Genomic DNA, 18510 nt, shown 5'->3' on the forward strand with positions numbered 1-18510 from the left:
CCAAACAATAATATCCATGCAAAATTTGGCACAAATATTACTTTTATATACAGAAAATATACTTGAAATTCGTTTAACTATCACCCATAATTGTTCGTTCATTTTCGAAAATTACTTTTTACTCATTACCAAATAAAGTTTTTAAAAAATAAACTTTTTATTTCTTTATTTAATTTCTTTATCCGATCGTTCCATCGAAAGCCATTTCCACAATATTAATATAGTTACATTATAATAACTATAATTATAAACAATTATCTCCTTATTCATGAAGATATTAGTATGCAAATTTTCCAAGCAAAATTTCTAAAAAAAAATATCAATAACTTTATTAACCATTTTAATCACATGCAATTTATTAAATATCGCTAAATAATATTTTAGGGCATTAATAACATATAAAAGGAAATGGCGTTTGTATTGTTCTTTCTATTAAAAAACAAGAGAAAACTTTTTTTCACAAATATTTCACCAAATAAAAAAATATAAATCTAAAAGCAGCTGGTGGAAGGTATTTAAGATTCGCACGGACGAATATATCACTCAAACTTGTTAAATTTTGAAAACAACTGAAGTATTAATAATCCTTTTTGAAATTTAAAAATTTATTGTTTTTATTTTTTCTTAGATTTATGTAAATTTAGTTACTGAATTTTTTTATGTTTTTAATAAATAAGTAGTTTATTGAAATTTAGTATAAACGTTTTATTAACTTCTTGTCATATTATTTTTAATTTCATTTCTAATATTTTTTGCAATATTAGAAAAAATACTTTCTATATTACTTTCGATATTGTTAATGGTTAAAGTTATACTGCTTATATCCTCATTTTGCAAAATAGGGGTTTCAACTTTGTACAGTAAACAAATGTTATGTAGTGCACAACAAACATTAAGAATTCGGACCGCCTTTTCAGGGGAGTCTTGCTGCTAGTAGGCAACGAAATCTTGCTTTTAATAATCCAAACGTTCTTTCAATAATCGACCTTCCTTTTGAATGTTGGTCGTTAAAATAGGATTCCGCGGAATTTTCAGCAGCATTTCTTTATGGAGTCAAAATCCATGGTTCCAATGGATATCCAGAGTCACCTGCAATTATAATCAATTATTTCATTTTTCTTCTCTTAACATAAAATAATCCTCTTACCTAATATTCTTGTTCCAGTATCACCAGTTTGGAACATTTTCTGTTGAAATACAAATGTTCATTATTATTTGGCCTTATAATTTGAATATGAGTTCCATCAACGGCTCCAATTACCCCTGGTATGTAACATTTTGTATTAAAAAATATTTTGGTTTCCATCCTTTTCTCTTCACACATTTCGAAAACAATATGCTTGGTAAAAAGATTTGTTTGGATAGCTTCGCAAACTTCACCTATACAAGCTGAAGTGGATGATTGCGAAATACCTAAGGAACGATCTTGGCCTATCTGGTGCTGATATCCACATTGCGCCAAAAACTTTAATGTGGCTGCCAATTTGTTACATCCAGTATTGCCAGGTTAGCCTTTTTAAGGCTAAATGTAGCCTTTTTATTTATCATTTAGCTTTAAGTTTCAGCTTCTGGCATTCTCTAGCCTTTTTCTCGCTTTGTTATTTAGCCTTAAAAAGGCTAATATTTCAGGATATTTATGACATATTTAAGCATTTATATAAGAAAATCTACTAAAAAGGTAAGTTCGTTTGTATTAAACATAAATAAACATTTAATGTATATAAGAATAAAAGGTGTTTATTATTTGAAAGCTACCAATCGAATCATGCATATTATAAAGTAAAACAAGTGAGAGTGCTATATTCGGCTGTGCCGAATCTTATATACCCTTCACCATAGTGTATTTTAAACATCCTTTATAAATTTAAAATTTTTTCCCGACTACATAATTATTACATCAAAATCTAAACAAAAAGAACAACAACAACGCTAAACGAAATAAAACACAAAATACACAAGGCATCTAAACCAACAGACATCTAAACATACATAACGAAAAACAAAAATAACAACGCAATGACGCCAACGGCATCCAAACCAAGGGTGCCCAAGCCCTATGCGCTTGGTACTCTTTTGTTTTTGTAAATGCGGTTAGCTATAGACAGTGTGTTTTCTATACACTTATATGCGCTTAACATTAGCAATACGTTGTTGTTGTTCTTAACAGTATACAAGCAAGAGTAAAACAACACTTTCGTATTCATTGCTGGTAAACATTGACGAGACGTAGATTTTGTTTTTGTTTATCGTAAAAAAAATTGTTTTAAAAAGCACTTGGAAAAAATTTGTGTTAGTTTTAAATTTCAAACTTACATTATTCGCATAAAAATTATTGTACAATAACTCACAATCTACTCTCATATAATTGAAAACGTTTTAAATACTTTTTTCTATTCATTAAAAAATATATTTGCAAAACAAAATGGAAAATTATTTTATTTTAACAAAAAATGCAAATAATATTTTTTTGCTGTGTATTTTTTACTTTCTTGTTGCTTTTTTAACAATTTTTTGATGAAATTTTCAGAGGATTTTTTTTCGGATTTTTGCTCATATCTCCGTTATTTACAGACCGATTTTGCTGATTTTAAATAGCGATCTTCTCGAAAGCATGTCTAATAGAATTATTGAAGATTCGGATCTCGCCGATATCTGGGGTCCTCTAAAAACTGATTTCAACAGACAGACGGACAGACGGACATGGCTTAATCGACTCCGCTATCTATAAGGATCCAGAATATATATACTTTATAGGGTAGGAAAATTATATTATAGAAATTACAAACGGAATGACAAACTTATATTTACCCTTCTCACGAAGGTGAAGGGTATAATTACCACTAACCGTTAGAAACAATGTTTGTATTTTATGAAAGATATGTATAATGAAAAGATGATAAATACAATAAAACAGTCATCTGGTGGAAGGGTTACCAACCACAACAAAAAGGATTATATATTAGAAGGAACATTTGATTATAATTAGAGTGAATTAATGTATCTTGTTACAACTTTTAATTGATTTCCAACATTTAAAGTTTTTTAATACTTAAGACCCAAAATACAGCTACAATTTTAGAAAAATTACTTTTAGACTCTTATGAGGCAAAATAATACCAGATTTAGCATTTTATTTCTGAAGCTCCTGGCAAGCAGAGAAACAAGCCGAGCCAAAATTTTCGGCGGCGGCTGATGGCCAATTTTTAGTCGGCGGCGGCGGCTCGTTCAAAAAAATCGGCGGCGGCTAATTTTCGGCTTAGTGGATTTAAAATTGGTACCTAATTTAATATGTAAATGGTCTTTGTTTTCATATTATATTTTTATTTTTTTTGTAACTTTTATGAAAATTATTTTTGTGTTTGATTAAAGAAAATTATTAAGTATTCAAATACTGAGTTTTTGCTATTTATATATCTATTTTTTTTAATTTTGGATGTTTCAGGTGTATTTATTTACTCTGTAATATACATATGTATATAGTATGTAGTTATTTTAGGCATTTTTGTTTTATATTACTAAATTTTGATAATAAATAAAATATTAATATTAAAAAAAATGTTGTATACATTAATACAAGAAATTTATAACTATTTTGTTCTCGCCATAAGATAGATAATCCGGACTTTATTCCCTTGATATCATATTTAACGTTTTCGAATCTAATTACAAGGATTACATAACAACTCCGATTGATACGAATGAAATTGAACGCCTTTAAATTCCCAAAAAACAAAAACCTTTAAAAAATTAGTTGTGTTTTTTTCGATGTTTATATAAATTTTCAATAAATAGTATTATATAGTATTATTTAAATACAAAATTAAGTATGGATAACAATAAGTAAATTAAATTGCTAGATATAGAACTTTAAAGCTAATTTTAAATTTTTCTTTCGATTTTGTTTGCCTTTTTCGATTAGGTTAAGCTATCATCTTTATTTGAAATGGTATATTTTTTAATTTGAATGCAATTTAAACAAGATTATTTAAAAAAATACTTCTAGGATTTTAAGTTTTCAAAAATTTCCAAACATTTTAAATGTTTTCCTTCGAAATTGGTCTTAAGTATATAATTTTTGTTTAGTTTGTTTATTTTTTTTTTTTTCAAATTAGTTTTGAAAAATTAAATCTGGTAATTTGATTTTACTTTCCTCATTTACAATCCTTTTTCCAAACTAAGAATCTAAAATATCTTAAAATTTTCGAATTTAAATTCGAATCTAACATAGCATTGTCTTCAGATATCTACATGTGTGCCGAATTTCGAAAATTCAATTACAAAATTTGTACCATACCAAACTAACAAAGCAAATTAAATAAAAGCTTGTAAAAATACACTATTTAATTCAAAAAACTTGTCGAAAATGTTCAGAGGTTTGAATCGAGTTGTTTTACAAAAAATTTAATTAAAGTTTTTACAAGTTTTATCTTTGTAAATAAATTATTATCCCAATAAACAATAATAATAATTGGCATAACTGCCAATAATTCTTTAGTAGCAAAAGTTTACATCTACTAAAAACAATATCACTATTATTATCAGTTATAAGAAATAAAAGAACAAATGTATATGTTTAAATTTGTTTATCAATTTATTGTTTTCATTTCGAAAATCAGATTTATAATAAAAATTTTAATTTTTATTTAATAATATGTTAATTGAATTCATTTGTATTTAATTTTTTTAATTCATATTATAGTGTAGTTATTTTTCTGTGTTTCTTTGAATGTTATATTAGGTTTGCAAAAACATATTTATGATTATTATTTTTTACATTTAAAATTTTTTAGTTACAAAAATAATAAATAACAAATGTTTATCTCTAAATTTGTAATTCAAATCATTGTTTTTAGTAAGAACATAAATTTGAAATTATTAAGAACATAGATTTGAAATATGTAATTGTTTTACTATAAAATTAATCGCTTTTCACTTTATTATGAAATGATTAAACTTAAATCATATCCTTATACAATTAGGTTGTATATCAATTTGGTACAATATATGTAATTATACACATATTAAATTAGTATGTATATCTGTATTTACATTACAAATTTAAATATTTTTCATGTTTTTCTCAAATATACTTTATGTTTTATATTTTACAAGACATGATGAGGTGAAATCAAGATTTGTAATTGCTTAACATAAAAATATTAATTTCTATTAAAATAATATATATAAATATATTATAGTTATGTTTAATTATATCATAGCTGTTAAATAATGATTATTAATCATAATCATTATGTAGTAATTAAATTAGATTATTTTTATAAATATGTAAAAAAATCATTAAATTATGATTGTTTTATTTTAAATCTTTGACGATTAATAATTGATTAGGATTTTAAATAATCTAAAATAAACATGGATTATTTTAAATTATTGAAAATAATCAAAAAATAATTCGATTAATTTTAGCATTACTTTTGATTATTTTTTACATATTTATTTTTTATTTCGATTAATTCTTATGCAAATCGTTTTTTGCAAAACATATTTTTGAAGTTAATACAGTATTGAAATAAATATTGAAAACAATAAATTTATCAATTTTTTTCTTCTTTAAAAATAGTATGACAAAGTTTAAGAAAAAAATATTGTGTTTTACGCGTATTACGTTATATTAATGGTAAAGTATAAAATTCAATATTTATGTAAATATTGTTAATAATTGCGTTTGAAATTTCGGAATTTTAAAAAATACGGTTTGCAAAAAACGATTTGAATTAAACTTAATCGAAAAAAAATTTAGTCTGTGCTATATACATTATGTATATGTATAATACATATATATGAAAAATAACAAAAAATAATCAATAGTAATATTAATTTATATAATAGTAATTTAATTGATTAGTAATCAAAATTTAACAGCTATGATTTATATACAAGAAACAATTTATAAATTGTATTAACAAAGTTTAACTACACATTTACAATATTTTTATGTTTGTATCACATAGATAAAAAAATTTAAATTTTTTAAGATTTATGAAGAGGTAAATAAAAAATGTGAAAAATAATTGGTTTGTAATAGTATACAAAAATTTTCAAATTTTTTTAAACATTAAAATATTTATTTCGTTTAAGAAGTTTTTTGTATTTGTAGTTATTTCACCAAATATTCCGTCACAGATGACACCTGTAAACCAAATAAATGTTAGAAAAAAACTAAATATATTTAAATGATAAACAACTATATTACCAATTTAAAATTGTCATGGATAAACAATTGTTTTTTACTGTTGACGGATTGAGCCTTGGCCTTTTCTCTACTATGCATGATCCAGCCATTGAAAATGCTACTTCGGATGACGCTAAGGTTGCCGGTATTCCAAACAATATGTTTGCTAATATTGCAACCCTTGGAAAAACCTATAATTAATATGTTGAAGATTTTAAAAAGCATATAAATTATCGTCAATTTATTAAATATTGTTTAATGTAATATACATAATATATAAATATTTCACTTTTAATTTTACCTTTTGGTGCTCCTTCCACCATTCTAAACTTTCCGTCTCCGAAACTGATGTATTTAGATACTTTTGTATCTCCTTTAACATATCATCCTCAATCGAGTTTGCTTCGGAACTCATAAAATTTAGCATTTTTCTGCGCGTATTTGAAATTTTCTAAGTTATAAAAAAAAATAAAATATCATTAGACAAAAACAAATCATAGAACTGATAAAATTTTTAATATTGTAATATGTATTTCAGCGGGAATTCGTCAAATGTATATTAACAAATATAATTGCTCAATTCACAATGAAGTTGTATATTGTACCTACTAAAGTTTAGTAACAGTGATTGTGAACAGATCTTTGCAGCAAGTCATAAGTTTATGTTCTCAATGAAAAAAAAAAAAACAATCAAAACAAATACACATAACAATGTCAAAAGAAAAAAAATAAAAAAATATTAAATTAATTAAAAATGCGAAATAAACCAAATTAATTTCTTTGAATTTTCAATTCTTTTATTTTCTTTATTCCACATTTTAAACTAATAAAAAACTGTTTTTAATAAAATTTTAGTTTTTTTGTTTTCGTTTTTGTAAACAGCTGTTTGTTTTTGATTTCAGTGTTACCACTTTATCGTTTTTTATGCTAAAATCGTTTGAATTTTTGTTTATATGTTGAAATAAACAATTGGCAACACTACAATTTATTACAACATTCGAAAAACATATGAAAAATTGTCATATGAGTTGTATAGAGCTTTTGCATAGAAAATACCAACAACATTGTTATGACTATTGTAGCAGCTGCTGACATACAACGCTACAAAATCGATTGTGAATTGAACAAATATTTTTTTGGTTATTAAGTAAATGTGTTACAATTAAAAAATAATGAGAATTTTTCACAAATATAATTATAGAGTAGATATATTTTTATATTTATATTTTTATACATTTTGTACTTACGTTTATTTTTTCTGGTTGATCGGCAGGAGTAAGGATACTAGAAGGACTTTCGCCGATTCCATGTTTCAGCAATTCAAATAAAATTAATTTTTCTTTGGTTATTGGATTTGCAACATCCCCTTCCAATACGAAATCGTCCGGCAAACTATCGGAGTGTGGAATTCTTTTAATGTAGTTCTCTAGTTTACACCAATCTTTGTGGCACGGGTCCATCAAAGCCGCTAAAACATGTACTTTTAGGATTTTAAATCTTTTATAAAAATGTTGTTTAGCATGATCGTATAAATTGATTATAATATCAAATGACGCCAAGTCCGCTTTCTCAACCATACTCATATAAATGTTCTCAAAAAAATATACACATGTTGAAATGGTGGCGTATTCTTGACCTTGTAGGTACGTTGTTGCCTCCGAAAAAATTTCCAAAAAGTCTCTTAATTCATTTATTATTCCCTGCTCCATCTCTGGAATAAGCAGGTTGTCTTTCTTTATTTGTAACAACAATATATTTATTATCTCCATATTTTCTATAAAACTGTTTAGCATGTATAAAATTGAGTTCCAACAGAATTTTTTAACGTATTTAAACTGGGGGCTTTTAAAGCCTCTTCTAAATCTTCCTCTAGTTGTCCTATGGAGAAGTTATTGTCTGCATCAATACAATTATTGATCTCTTGTATGGAGTGCAAAATATTTAACGCGTTATCTTGTTTTTTAATTATCTGCAGTTTTAGGATTTCTTCCCCTTTATAAGTAAGAGCACGAAATATTTTCTAAGGGTTGCCAATAATATTGTTTATTGTTGTAAAGGATGAGTTGTTTAGGAGGTCGTGTACCAAAAATCTATGAAGTTTGTGAACCATACAATCAAAACGTTGAATTTTTTGAATTTTAAGTGCCGAAATAATATTCGATCCCAGTCTGTTATTGCTGTAATTTTTTTATTATCAATTTCAAAAAACTTTAATGTACTACAAATTTGCTCTCCGATTAGTTTGCCGGTATGAGGATGTGGAAATTGTTCCGTTTTAAGAGATACACTTTGCAGTGTAAATTCTTTACAGTAATGAATTTTGATGTTGATGTAGGATAGTCTTTTAAAACGGTCTGTCCACATATCAGTGACCAAAGATATGTTAGTTGGAGATGTTTTTAAAATATCTTTGACGGAATTTAAGTAAAAGTCGTATACGTCATTTAATGCAGCAACTCCAACCGTTGTTGAACTCGGAAAAGAAATTGAAGGATCTAAATTTTTTACATATTTTTGGAAACCTGTCCTTTCAACAATACTAAATGGCTGCAGGTCTATGCAGCACATTTCACATAAACGTCTCGCATGTAAAAATTTTGTGTTCTTTGATGTCGACGTTAATGACTTTCTAGTTAACGCTAAAGTTTTTTTTTAAATTTAAAGATTTTATGTCGACGTTGTGGCAGTTTTTTAGATGATTTGTGTAATTCGTAGTGGATGTAGTTGATTTAAATCTATTTAGTAAGCAAGATTTTTTGAAATTAGTTTAAAAACTGAATTTTAACTATACAAATTTCAATAACTTTTCGAAATCGAAATTTTGTTTAATTTAAGTTTGAAAACTGGATTTTGAGTAGAAAATGTTCGACATTTTTCAAAATCGTTTGGAAATCGAAATTTTAAGAGAAATTTTAGTTTGAAAACTGTATTTTAACTAGAAAACTTTCATTTTTTTCAAAATTGATTGAAAATCAAAATTTTGAATGAAAAAGTGATTTTCAAGGTAATTTAAGTTTGAAAACTGGATTTTGAGTAGAAAATGTTCGATATTTTTCAAAATCGATTGAAAATCGAAATTTTAAGAGAAATTTTAGTTTGAAAACTCCATTTTAACTAGAAAAATTTAATTTTTTTCAAACTGTATTTTTATAGAATTTTTTTTTCAAAATTGATCAAAATTCAAAATTTTGGAAGAAAAAGACTTTTTTTTAAATTACTCAAAAATTAAAAATTGTGTTTTTAACTAGAAAAATGTCGTTATTATTTTGTTTAAAATTTTAAAAATGAAACTAATTCTCAAAAAAAACTTATCCTTTTAAAATGACATCCTCTTGAAAGCAAATTTTACAAAATTTGTAATTGACTAGGACCTTTTTCCTGGATACTGATAAGTATCCAAAATACTGCCAGCAAGGGGCTTGACTGTTGGGGGTTACAATTATTTCGGCTGTATTTTTTAATGCACCTTTTTTTTAATATACGATTGGTAAAATGATAAGTTTTTTTCTTCCTCTTCCTCTGAAGATTCTTCTGCAGATTCCTCGTTACAAACAGTTGAAAAAAATTGGTCAAGCGTGCTCTGCTCCATATTTTAGTTTAGTTTAAAAGGGTTGTATATCAATGTATACATCCACTCGGAGACCCAATAGTCCATTGTGAATCCCTTTAATAAAAGACAAGGAGAAAACAGAAGAAAACAGAAAAAAGGAGAGATGAGAAGAATGAGATTTTCCCTTCAAAAAGAGAACAGAAAGGGAAATCCTTAATTGTCTATTAACTGAAAATCCAAAAAGTTCCCCTAATGAAGCCCATAATGTCGCCTAGGTTACACCCTGCTACATCTCCTAGTTCATCGTGGAATCTTTTACCTAGCCATTTCAGTCTCAGACTCTGTAATCTGGGACAGTGGCATAAAATATGCTCTACTGTCTCCAGTTCCTCTTCGTCCTCACACAACCTGCAAAAATCCTGTGTGTTACCGACCCCATTACCCCTAAAGGCTCCAATTGAGCAGTGTCCGGTAATTACCCCTACTAAAATCCTTGTACTCTTCCTGTCCAATCCTAATAGCATTCTGGTTGCTTTTCGATTTAACTTCGGCCATAGTGTCCTAGAAACCCTACAATCCAGTCTACTGTACCAGGATTGGTTGGTGGTTTTTTTGAAGTATTCGGAAATTACATTCATCCGGAAGTCTGTAGGACACTCTTATATTGTTGTCTACCAAATAAACCCCGGCACCTGTGCCAGAGTCCATCTTGGATCCGTCAGTGAAAACTGCACACCCCTCAAACAATACTTCGGATCCTTCCCACTCATCCCTACTAGGAATCAGTATTGAAGGTGTTACTCCGAAGTCCAGGGTCGTAACCAAATGATCAGAAATACCCTCCGTACTTCCCTCAATCCCTGTTAGACCTGCCTCGTACAGTATTCTAGTGTGGCCTACCCGCTTTGGTCTTACTAGAGCTGATTCAAACAGTCTGAATAAGTTCCTAGCTGCTACACTCTCAACATATTTCTCAATTGGGAGCAGATTCAGAATAATATCCAATGCTGCTTGCGGTGTACTGCCCCTGGCACCTGTTATGCCGATAGAAGCACACCTTTGAGCCTTACTGAGTATTAATCTGTAGCTGCATTTCCTCATTCCTACCCACCACACAGTACAACCATAGGTAATGATGGGCCTTACTACCGACGTGTAAATCCAATTTACCATGTCCGGTCGCAAACCCCAATTCTTACCAATGGAGTTTCTGCACGTGTAATAGGCATTGAGCCCCTTTTTAAGCCGTTCCTGTATATTCTTCTTCCAAGACAATTTTTGGTCGAGGAAGGTCCCTAGATACTTGGCTCCCTCTGATAATTTCAGTTCAACGCCGTCTAATCTCGGCAAGCTAAAACTCTCAACTTTATATTTTCTAGTGAAAAGTACTAGCTCCGTCTTAGATGGATTCACACCCAACCCATTCCTGTTTGCCCAGGTTGATAGATCATGATCTGCTCCATAACTATCATCAAAAAATATTGAAATATATACAAATAAATTAATTAATGGAAAAAAACAAGAGACAGAATTTAATTGTTATGAATGTAATTTTTAACTGAAAAAATCAGAATCGTAGAAACGTCATAGAGATATTTTGAGTACATGAAAGTTTTTCATGTACTCAAAATATCTCTATGACGTTTCTATGATATTTTGACCTATGTATATTTATCAATTTCTTCAATAAACTTTTTTCTTGATTTTTATAATAAAAATCAAAAATAACAATTATTTTTGATTTTTATTATAAAAATACATTTTCTGTTTTAAAAATTATTTGTGTTTTTTATTATTGATTTTCATTCGAAAAAGTTGTCAGTAATTGTTATTGAAAAAATAAAAAAATACAAATCAAAACTTCTGTTTTTGAGAAATTAAATAAAAATTTTGAAATAAATTTTAACTTTGGTATTTTTCAATAAAAACAATAACATTTACTGTCTGTGAAAAACACTTCTTTAATAATTTAATAAATAATAAATTTACTTACCTTCAATTCTAAGTATTTTTTTCCACTTTTAATAAATATTTTCAATAATTTTTTAATACACTAAATTTCTTTTAAATTTCACTTTAAAATCAAACGCATTAAACAACCTCACTTTTGAACGACTTTTGTGTGAATAAACCGAAAAATAATTTATGTATGTGCTTTTGACTGCAAAAAGGAATTAATAACGGTTGTTTTTTTTTTCTTATAGCAACTGACAATTTATATGAATAAATATATACCTTAGCAACACAAAAAGTGCATTTTTTCTTATGATTTTTAATGCGTCGGTAACGAAAAAACCTGTTTTTACTAATACAATCAAACTAAGAATAAAGGAAAAAATGAGAGAAAGAAAAAATAAAAGTTGCGTTTTTTGTTTTGACCGGCTTTAATTAGCCGACACGAGCCGTCAAAATCGGCGGCGCCGATTTTGAGCCGATCGGCTTGTTTCTCTGCTGGCAAGACTGGGTACATTCCTATATATCTGTTGAAAACAAAATAGGAGGAGCTATGGAGTTAAAATTTTGAACAAGTATTTTTTGTGGATGAAAATGAATTTAGAAATGCAAAAATTTTTAAGAAACCAAAATGTTTTTTTTACAATAATATGAGGATCGGTCAATAATCGATATAAAGATCTCATCAGAAAATTACTTAACGTACATGACTCTCTTAAGGTGCAATTAGAGGACTTAAATGCTTTGTTATGGCAACTAAATATCATTATATTTTTGTCAAAGGTGTATATGGTCGGCCTCGCCCGACTATAATTTCTTACTTGGTTAATATGTATGTACGCTGATAAAGTTTTAGTATAAAACATTTGGAGTCTAGATTTTATAATTTTCCAGGTTAACAAGGCCTCTACTGCTGGTGCGCTTATTTATGTTTAAAATATTTATATTCAGCTGAATATAATAGTAAATATTTAGTCAAATTGAATAACGAGAACCCGTGCCGGGATTTGATTGAAATGTATAAAATTTCGTTAACCCATTTTCGGCGTTTACTCACTTTCCAGGGCTAAAATTTTATACAAGTAAGTTTTTTTGCATTATTAAATAAAATAAGATTCATCTAAACAAAATCGATAATTTTGACCACCTGTAATTTTCACATTTGTGAAATAAAAAAATTAATGAAATAATCTTTTTTTGTTAAATTCATTTTCAGCAAAATATCTAAAATTTTTGGTATAGAAAAGTAGTTATTTCATAAATTTATTGGTAATGATTGGTAATTAGTAGTCATTATCAATCATATTACTTTATTTATATGGAAATGTTATAGCCGAATTGTCTAGCATATCTATATAACAAACAAGAGGCTGGTGGTATGAGCCCTGCTTGATTCCAAATACTTTTTATACCCTACACCACTTTAGTGGGGAGGGTATATGTGCTGATGTTTGTAACATAGAAAAATATTCGTCCAATACCCACCTTAAAGTATACCAATCGGCTTAGAATCATTTTCTGATTCGATTAAGCTATGTCCGTCCGTCCGTCCGTCTGGTTGTCCATGTAAATCTTTTGCCTCAATTTTAAAGATAATTAGATGAAATTTGGCACACACGCCCAAGGACGAAGCCTATTGAAAATGATTAAAATCGGTCCATTATTTCGACTAGCCCCCACACAACCGTACACCCCAAATAGCGCCTTTTGGCTAATAATTAATTTCAACGATCTATTATGTTAACAAAAGTCGACAAAACTTAGTTTTATAGAACTTTAAATGACACTACCGATTTTTGTAATGATCGGGCTTCATTTGATCCTATCCCCCATACAAACTCCCCTTCAGAAAATGACTTAAAGGTCAAAATTCACTTACAAACACTAATAACACTTTTAAATTTTACATAAATAATATTGAAGAAGACTTAACTCCCCCTACCAACATTTTTAATGATAAGGCCATATTTTGCCCTACTCCCCTTTAAGCTCTCTTAAAAAATCTCTTTTTTTGTCAAAAAAAGAAAAAATATTCCGAAATAAAGTTAAAAAATAAACAAAATGCTTTATTTTTTTAAATAATCCCCATTTTTAACATACATACTGACTGGTGTAGGGTATCATATGGTCGGCTACGCCCGACTATACATTCATACTTGTTTTGTTTTAAAAAGCACTTGGAAAAAATTTGTGTTAGCTTTAAATTTCAAACTTACATTATTCGCATATAAATTATTGTACAATAACTCACAATCTACTCTCATATAATTGAAACGTTTTAAATACTTTTTTCTATTCATTAAAAAATATATTTGCAAAACAAAAGGGAAAATTATTTTATTTTAACAAAAAATGCAAATCATATTTTTTTGCTGTGTATTTTTTGTATGTTTGGATTCCAAACATGCAAAAAAATACACAGCTGAATAAAACCATATACATCTCCACACACACGTGTACATCTTTTTCTATATACAGTGTTGTTTTTGACATTTTTTGATGAAATTTTCAGAGGTTGTCTCGGATTTTTGCTCATATCTCCGTTGTTTACCGACTGATTTTGCTGATTTTAAATAGCGATTTTCTCGAAAGCATGTCTAATAGAATTATTGAAGATTCGGATCTCGCCGATATCTGGGGTCCTCTAAAATCTGATTTAAACAGACAGACGGACATGGCTTAATAGACTCCGCTATTTATAAGGACCCATACTTTATAGGGTCGGAAAATTATATTATAGAAATTACAAACGGAATAACAAACTTATATATACCCTTCTCACGAAGGTGAAGGGTATAAAAATAAAAAATTAAATCTTCCCCAGCCCACAGTGGTATAAAAAAAAAAAAAAGCATATTACATACATATTTCCATACATGAGAATATGAAGAAAACTGCGTAGCAATATTTAAATAAGTACATGCGAATATGAAAAAAGTGCGTGTGCAAAAAAAAAAACAGTATATTTTACTTATTTCTTTTATGCATTTACTTTAATAAGAGAAAATAAAATCTTATTTAAGTCAATCTGCATAGAACTACCAAAATTAAATAAATAAGTAAGCTTTTATGTGCATCGTTCACACTAGAAATGAAATCTAAGATAAGCATTTTTCATGAATACAACTGTAGGTAAGCCATGTCCGTCTGTCTGTCCGTCTGTCTGTCTGTTGAAATCAGTTTTTAGAGGCAACCAGATATCGGCGTGATCTGAATCTTCAATAATTCAGTTAGACATGCTTTCGAGAAGATCACTAAAATCAGCAAAATCGGTCTATAAATAACGGAGATATGAGCAAAAATCCGAGACAACCTCTGAAAATTTCATCAAAAAAGCCAAATTTTTTTCATGCTAAAGCAACAACAACACTATGAATTGGATATTTTGATGTAGGTTGGTTTTATTGCGTTATTTTGTTTTTGTTTTTCTGTGTTTCTCGTTATGTGTATATAGATGTCTGTTGTTTTAGATGCCTTGTGAATTTTGCTTTTTATTTCGTTTAGCGTTGTTGTTGTTCATTTTGTATTTCTTTTGGTTTAGTAATAATGTAGACGGGAAAAAATTAAAATTTATAAAGCTAATATGTTTAAAATACACTATGGTGAAGGGTTCACCTTCTATTTATTTTTATAGCCTTCACCTTCGTGAGAAGGGTATATATGAGTTTGTCATTCCGTTTTTAATTTCTATAATATAATTTTCCGACCCTTGAAAGTATATATATATTCTCGATCCTTATAGATAGCGGAGTCGATAAAGCCATGTACGTCTGTCTGTTGAAATCAGTTTTTAGAGGACCCCAGATATCGGCGAGATCCGAATCTTCAATAATTCTATTAGACATGCTTTCGAGAAGATCGCTATTTAAAATCAGCAGAGATATGAGCAAAAATCCGAAACAACCTCTGAAAATTTCACCAAAAAATGTTATAAAAGCAACAACAACACTGTATATAGAAAAAGATGTACATGGTGTGTGTAGATGTATTTTATTTTATTCAGCTGTGTATTTATATACACAGTATACACAGCAAAAAAATATAATTTGCATTTTTTTTAAATAAAATAATTTTCCCTTTTGTTTTGCAATTATATTTTTTAATGAATAGAAAAAAGTATATAAAACGTTTTCAATTTTATGAGAGTAGATTGTGAGTTATTGTACAATAATTTTATATGCGAATAATGTAAGTTTGAAATTTAAAACTAACACAAATTTTTTCCAAGTGCTTTTTAAAACAATATTTTTACGATAAACAAAAACAAAATCTACTTATCGTCAATTTTTACCAGCAATGAATACGAAAGTGTTGTTGTTTTACTCTTGCTTGTATACTGTTAAGAACAACAACAACGTATTGCAAGTGTTAAGCGCATATAAGTGTATAGAAAACACACTGTCTGTAGCTAAGCGCATTTACAAAAACAAAAGAGTACCAAGCGCCTAGGCCTTGGATACCCTTGGTTTGGATGTTGTTCGCGTTATTGCGTTTTTATTTTTGTTTTTCTGTGTTTTTCGTTATGTATGTTTAGATGTCTGTTGGTTTAGAGCCGTGGTGGCCAGAAAGAGAATATTTAAAACGGATATGTTGTAGTGCAAAATATAAAAGAGAACATAAATGAAAATATGTGTGTTTTGCACTGAAAAAAATTATATGTTTGTACATATTTGTGTTATTCATATTATTAGTATTATAAATTAATAACGAGAGGAATGTATGTATTGATGCACATTTTGATGTAAAAATGTGTTGATGTATGTATATAGTTTGTGTTTATTAAATGTATCTAATAGGTACTCAAATGATTAACAGTCAATCGTTTAATCGTTACAATTTAAGCGATTAATTGCTTGAACAAATAAAAATAAATAATTATACATACATATGTATGTCTAATAGATCTTTCTATAAAAAGTATTCATACATTAATTTGTAATGGCTTTTGAAAATATTCTCTGTGTATCATTCCATAAAGAGAGCAACTAAATTAAATTGTTTTTGTTGCTGAGAATATTTGTATTGCGTGTGTATAAGTGAGAATAACTTATACATGCCCGCACGGGCATGTTTGGACGCCAATGGTTTAGAGGCCTGTGTATTTTGTGTTTTATTTCGTTTAGCGTTGTTGTTGTTCTTTTTGTTTAGCTTTGGATGTAATAATAATGTAGTCGAGAAAAAACTTAATTTATAAAAAATGTTTGAAATACAAGGGTCAAGGGTACATAAGATTCGGCACAGATAAATAGATTTATAAATAGTTATTCCTTTACAATTTGTAACAAACTAAATAATCCATTATTTGCACAGTTTCTGTAAGTAAATTGGTAACCACATATTTAGTTGTTTTTGGTAACTACTTGTTAGTCAACGTCGAACAAAAATGAGTAGTTATTCCCCCCAAGAGTAAGTAGTTTCCACTGGCTTCCTGGTTTACTAGGTATGTCAAAATTTTGCTGGGTACATAGATGAACTAAACTCAAATAATAAACAAGGGAAATTAAGACTCTCAAAATGCGTACATTTTAACTAGGGTTGTCTCGAATAAAAATGATTTGATTAATCTAGTTTTTCTTCGAACGAATAAAAATTTCCAATTTAGAATAAAGAATAATTAGAACAATTTTTGTGGAGTAATCGAATATTCTAATAAAATTTTAAATGTTAATTATTACCAATATTTATTTCGCAAAAAGTTATATAATAAAGTTGTACGACAAGAATTATCATTAAAAAAAATACCAAATTAATTTTCTCTTAAAATTTTCTTAAAATAATACAAAATAGTAAACAAAAAAAAAAAAAATAAAAATTATCAAAACAATAATAATCTCTTAACTCAAACATAAATTCTTTTTAATAACTTCACTATGTATTCATCAACCTTTTACAATGTGACTATAAATTATTCTCACAATAAAAATTGGGAACTAAATTAAAATTTATTAAAACTTTACAGATTAAAAACAATTACAAATTATTAAATGTTTTAAGTTTATTTGATTTTAAATTTTCATATTTTTAAAAAGTATTAATTAAATTATTGTTTAAACATTTAATAAATTTTAATACGGTCACCCCAAGTAACAATAAAAAAATTAGAAAATAAAAACAAAAGAAGAAAATAAAAATAAGAGAAACTTACATTAATCTTGAGCTCCCACGACGAAAGATCTTTCGTAATATACAGCAGCATAAGAGTGCTCCAAAAAAACTAAGTTTCGAATTTTGACCGCCTCCCCCCCTAAAATTGTTCTACGGGTTATAAAAATAAGTCGTGCAAAAATTAGGTCAATAGGATTCAAGTATGTTGTAAATATTGTTGTAAATATCGGTTAATACATAAATTTCTTAAGTTTTATGACAATCTACCTAAAAATAGAAACAATTTCGACTAGTTGCAAATATTACAAAATTTGACCTTTAAAGTTTATGTGTTAATGGCGTCCAAATTGCATGAAACTCTTGATTTTTATTTAGAAATATGTGGACTAATAAACTTACAAAAGGTTCCATTTAAAATAAACAACAATATAATAAAGCTAATTTTGCAAAATATTACATAAAAATGGGTTTTCTCGAAATCCGCTGAATTCAAATTGCAGGTACAGGCAAACTATAAGAGGTATTGACCTAATTTTTGCACTGTGTATTCCCTAATCTGTTGTCCATAAATCCCTATGAGTTCTCCCACAAATACGTTATTCAACCAATTTTTGTGTTTTTTATCTTTTTGTGACGCTAATTCTGTGTACATTACGATTCTTTGACAATAAAATGCAAAACAAATTGTTTAATGACAAAACTTTTGTGA

General features: G+C 27.9%; 1 protein-coding gene and 1 long non-coding RNA gene across 8 annotated transcripts; both read right to left on the reverse strand.

Moving 5' to 3' along the window:
* Nucleotides 1–682: 682 nt before the first annotated feature.
* Nucleotides 683–2333, reverse strand: LOC124421450. Its single transcript, XR_006941665.1, has 3 exons — nt 2314–2333; nt 1148–1667; nt 683–1089 (listed from the first exon to the last, which is right to left on the reverse strand). It is a non-coding gene; the product is annotated as an uncharacterized LOC124421450 (long non-coding RNA).
* Nucleotides 2334–5523: 3190 nt separating this feature from the next.
* Nucleotides 5524–12010, reverse strand: LOC124421421. Of its 7 annotated transcripts, XM_046956583.1 has the most exons (6): nt 11737–12010; nt 9660–9857; nt 7441–8928; nt 6495–6644; nt 6215–6384; nt 5524–6151 (listed from the first exon to the last, which is right to left on the reverse strand). In XM_046956583.1, the coding sequence occupies exons 3-6, from the start codon at nt 7984–7986 to the stop codon at nt 6139–6141; spliced, it is 879 nt and encodes a 292-aa protein (XP_046812539.1). In that variant the 5' UTR covers nt 7987–8928; nt 9660–9857; nt 11737–12010; the 3' UTR covers nt 5524–6138. The 7 variants fall into 7 exon arrangements, with proteins under 7 accessions (XP_046812539.1, XP_046812549.1, XP_046812552.1 ...); XM_046956593.1 differs by lacking the exon at nt 9660–9857; XM_046956596.1 differs by lacking the exon at nt 11737–12010 and having other exon boundaries at nt 7441–8283; nt 9660–11208.
* Nucleotides 12011–18510: the final 6500 nt, after the last annotated feature.

The sequence above is a fragment of the Lucilia cuprina genome, chromosome X (assembly GCF_022045245.1).
Source record: "Lucilia cuprina isolate Lc7/37 chromosome X, ASM2204524v1, whole genome shotgun sequence".
Classification (NCBI taxonomy): domain Eukaryota; kingdom Metazoa; phylum Arthropoda; class Insecta; order Diptera; family Calliphoridae; genus Lucilia; species Lucilia cuprina.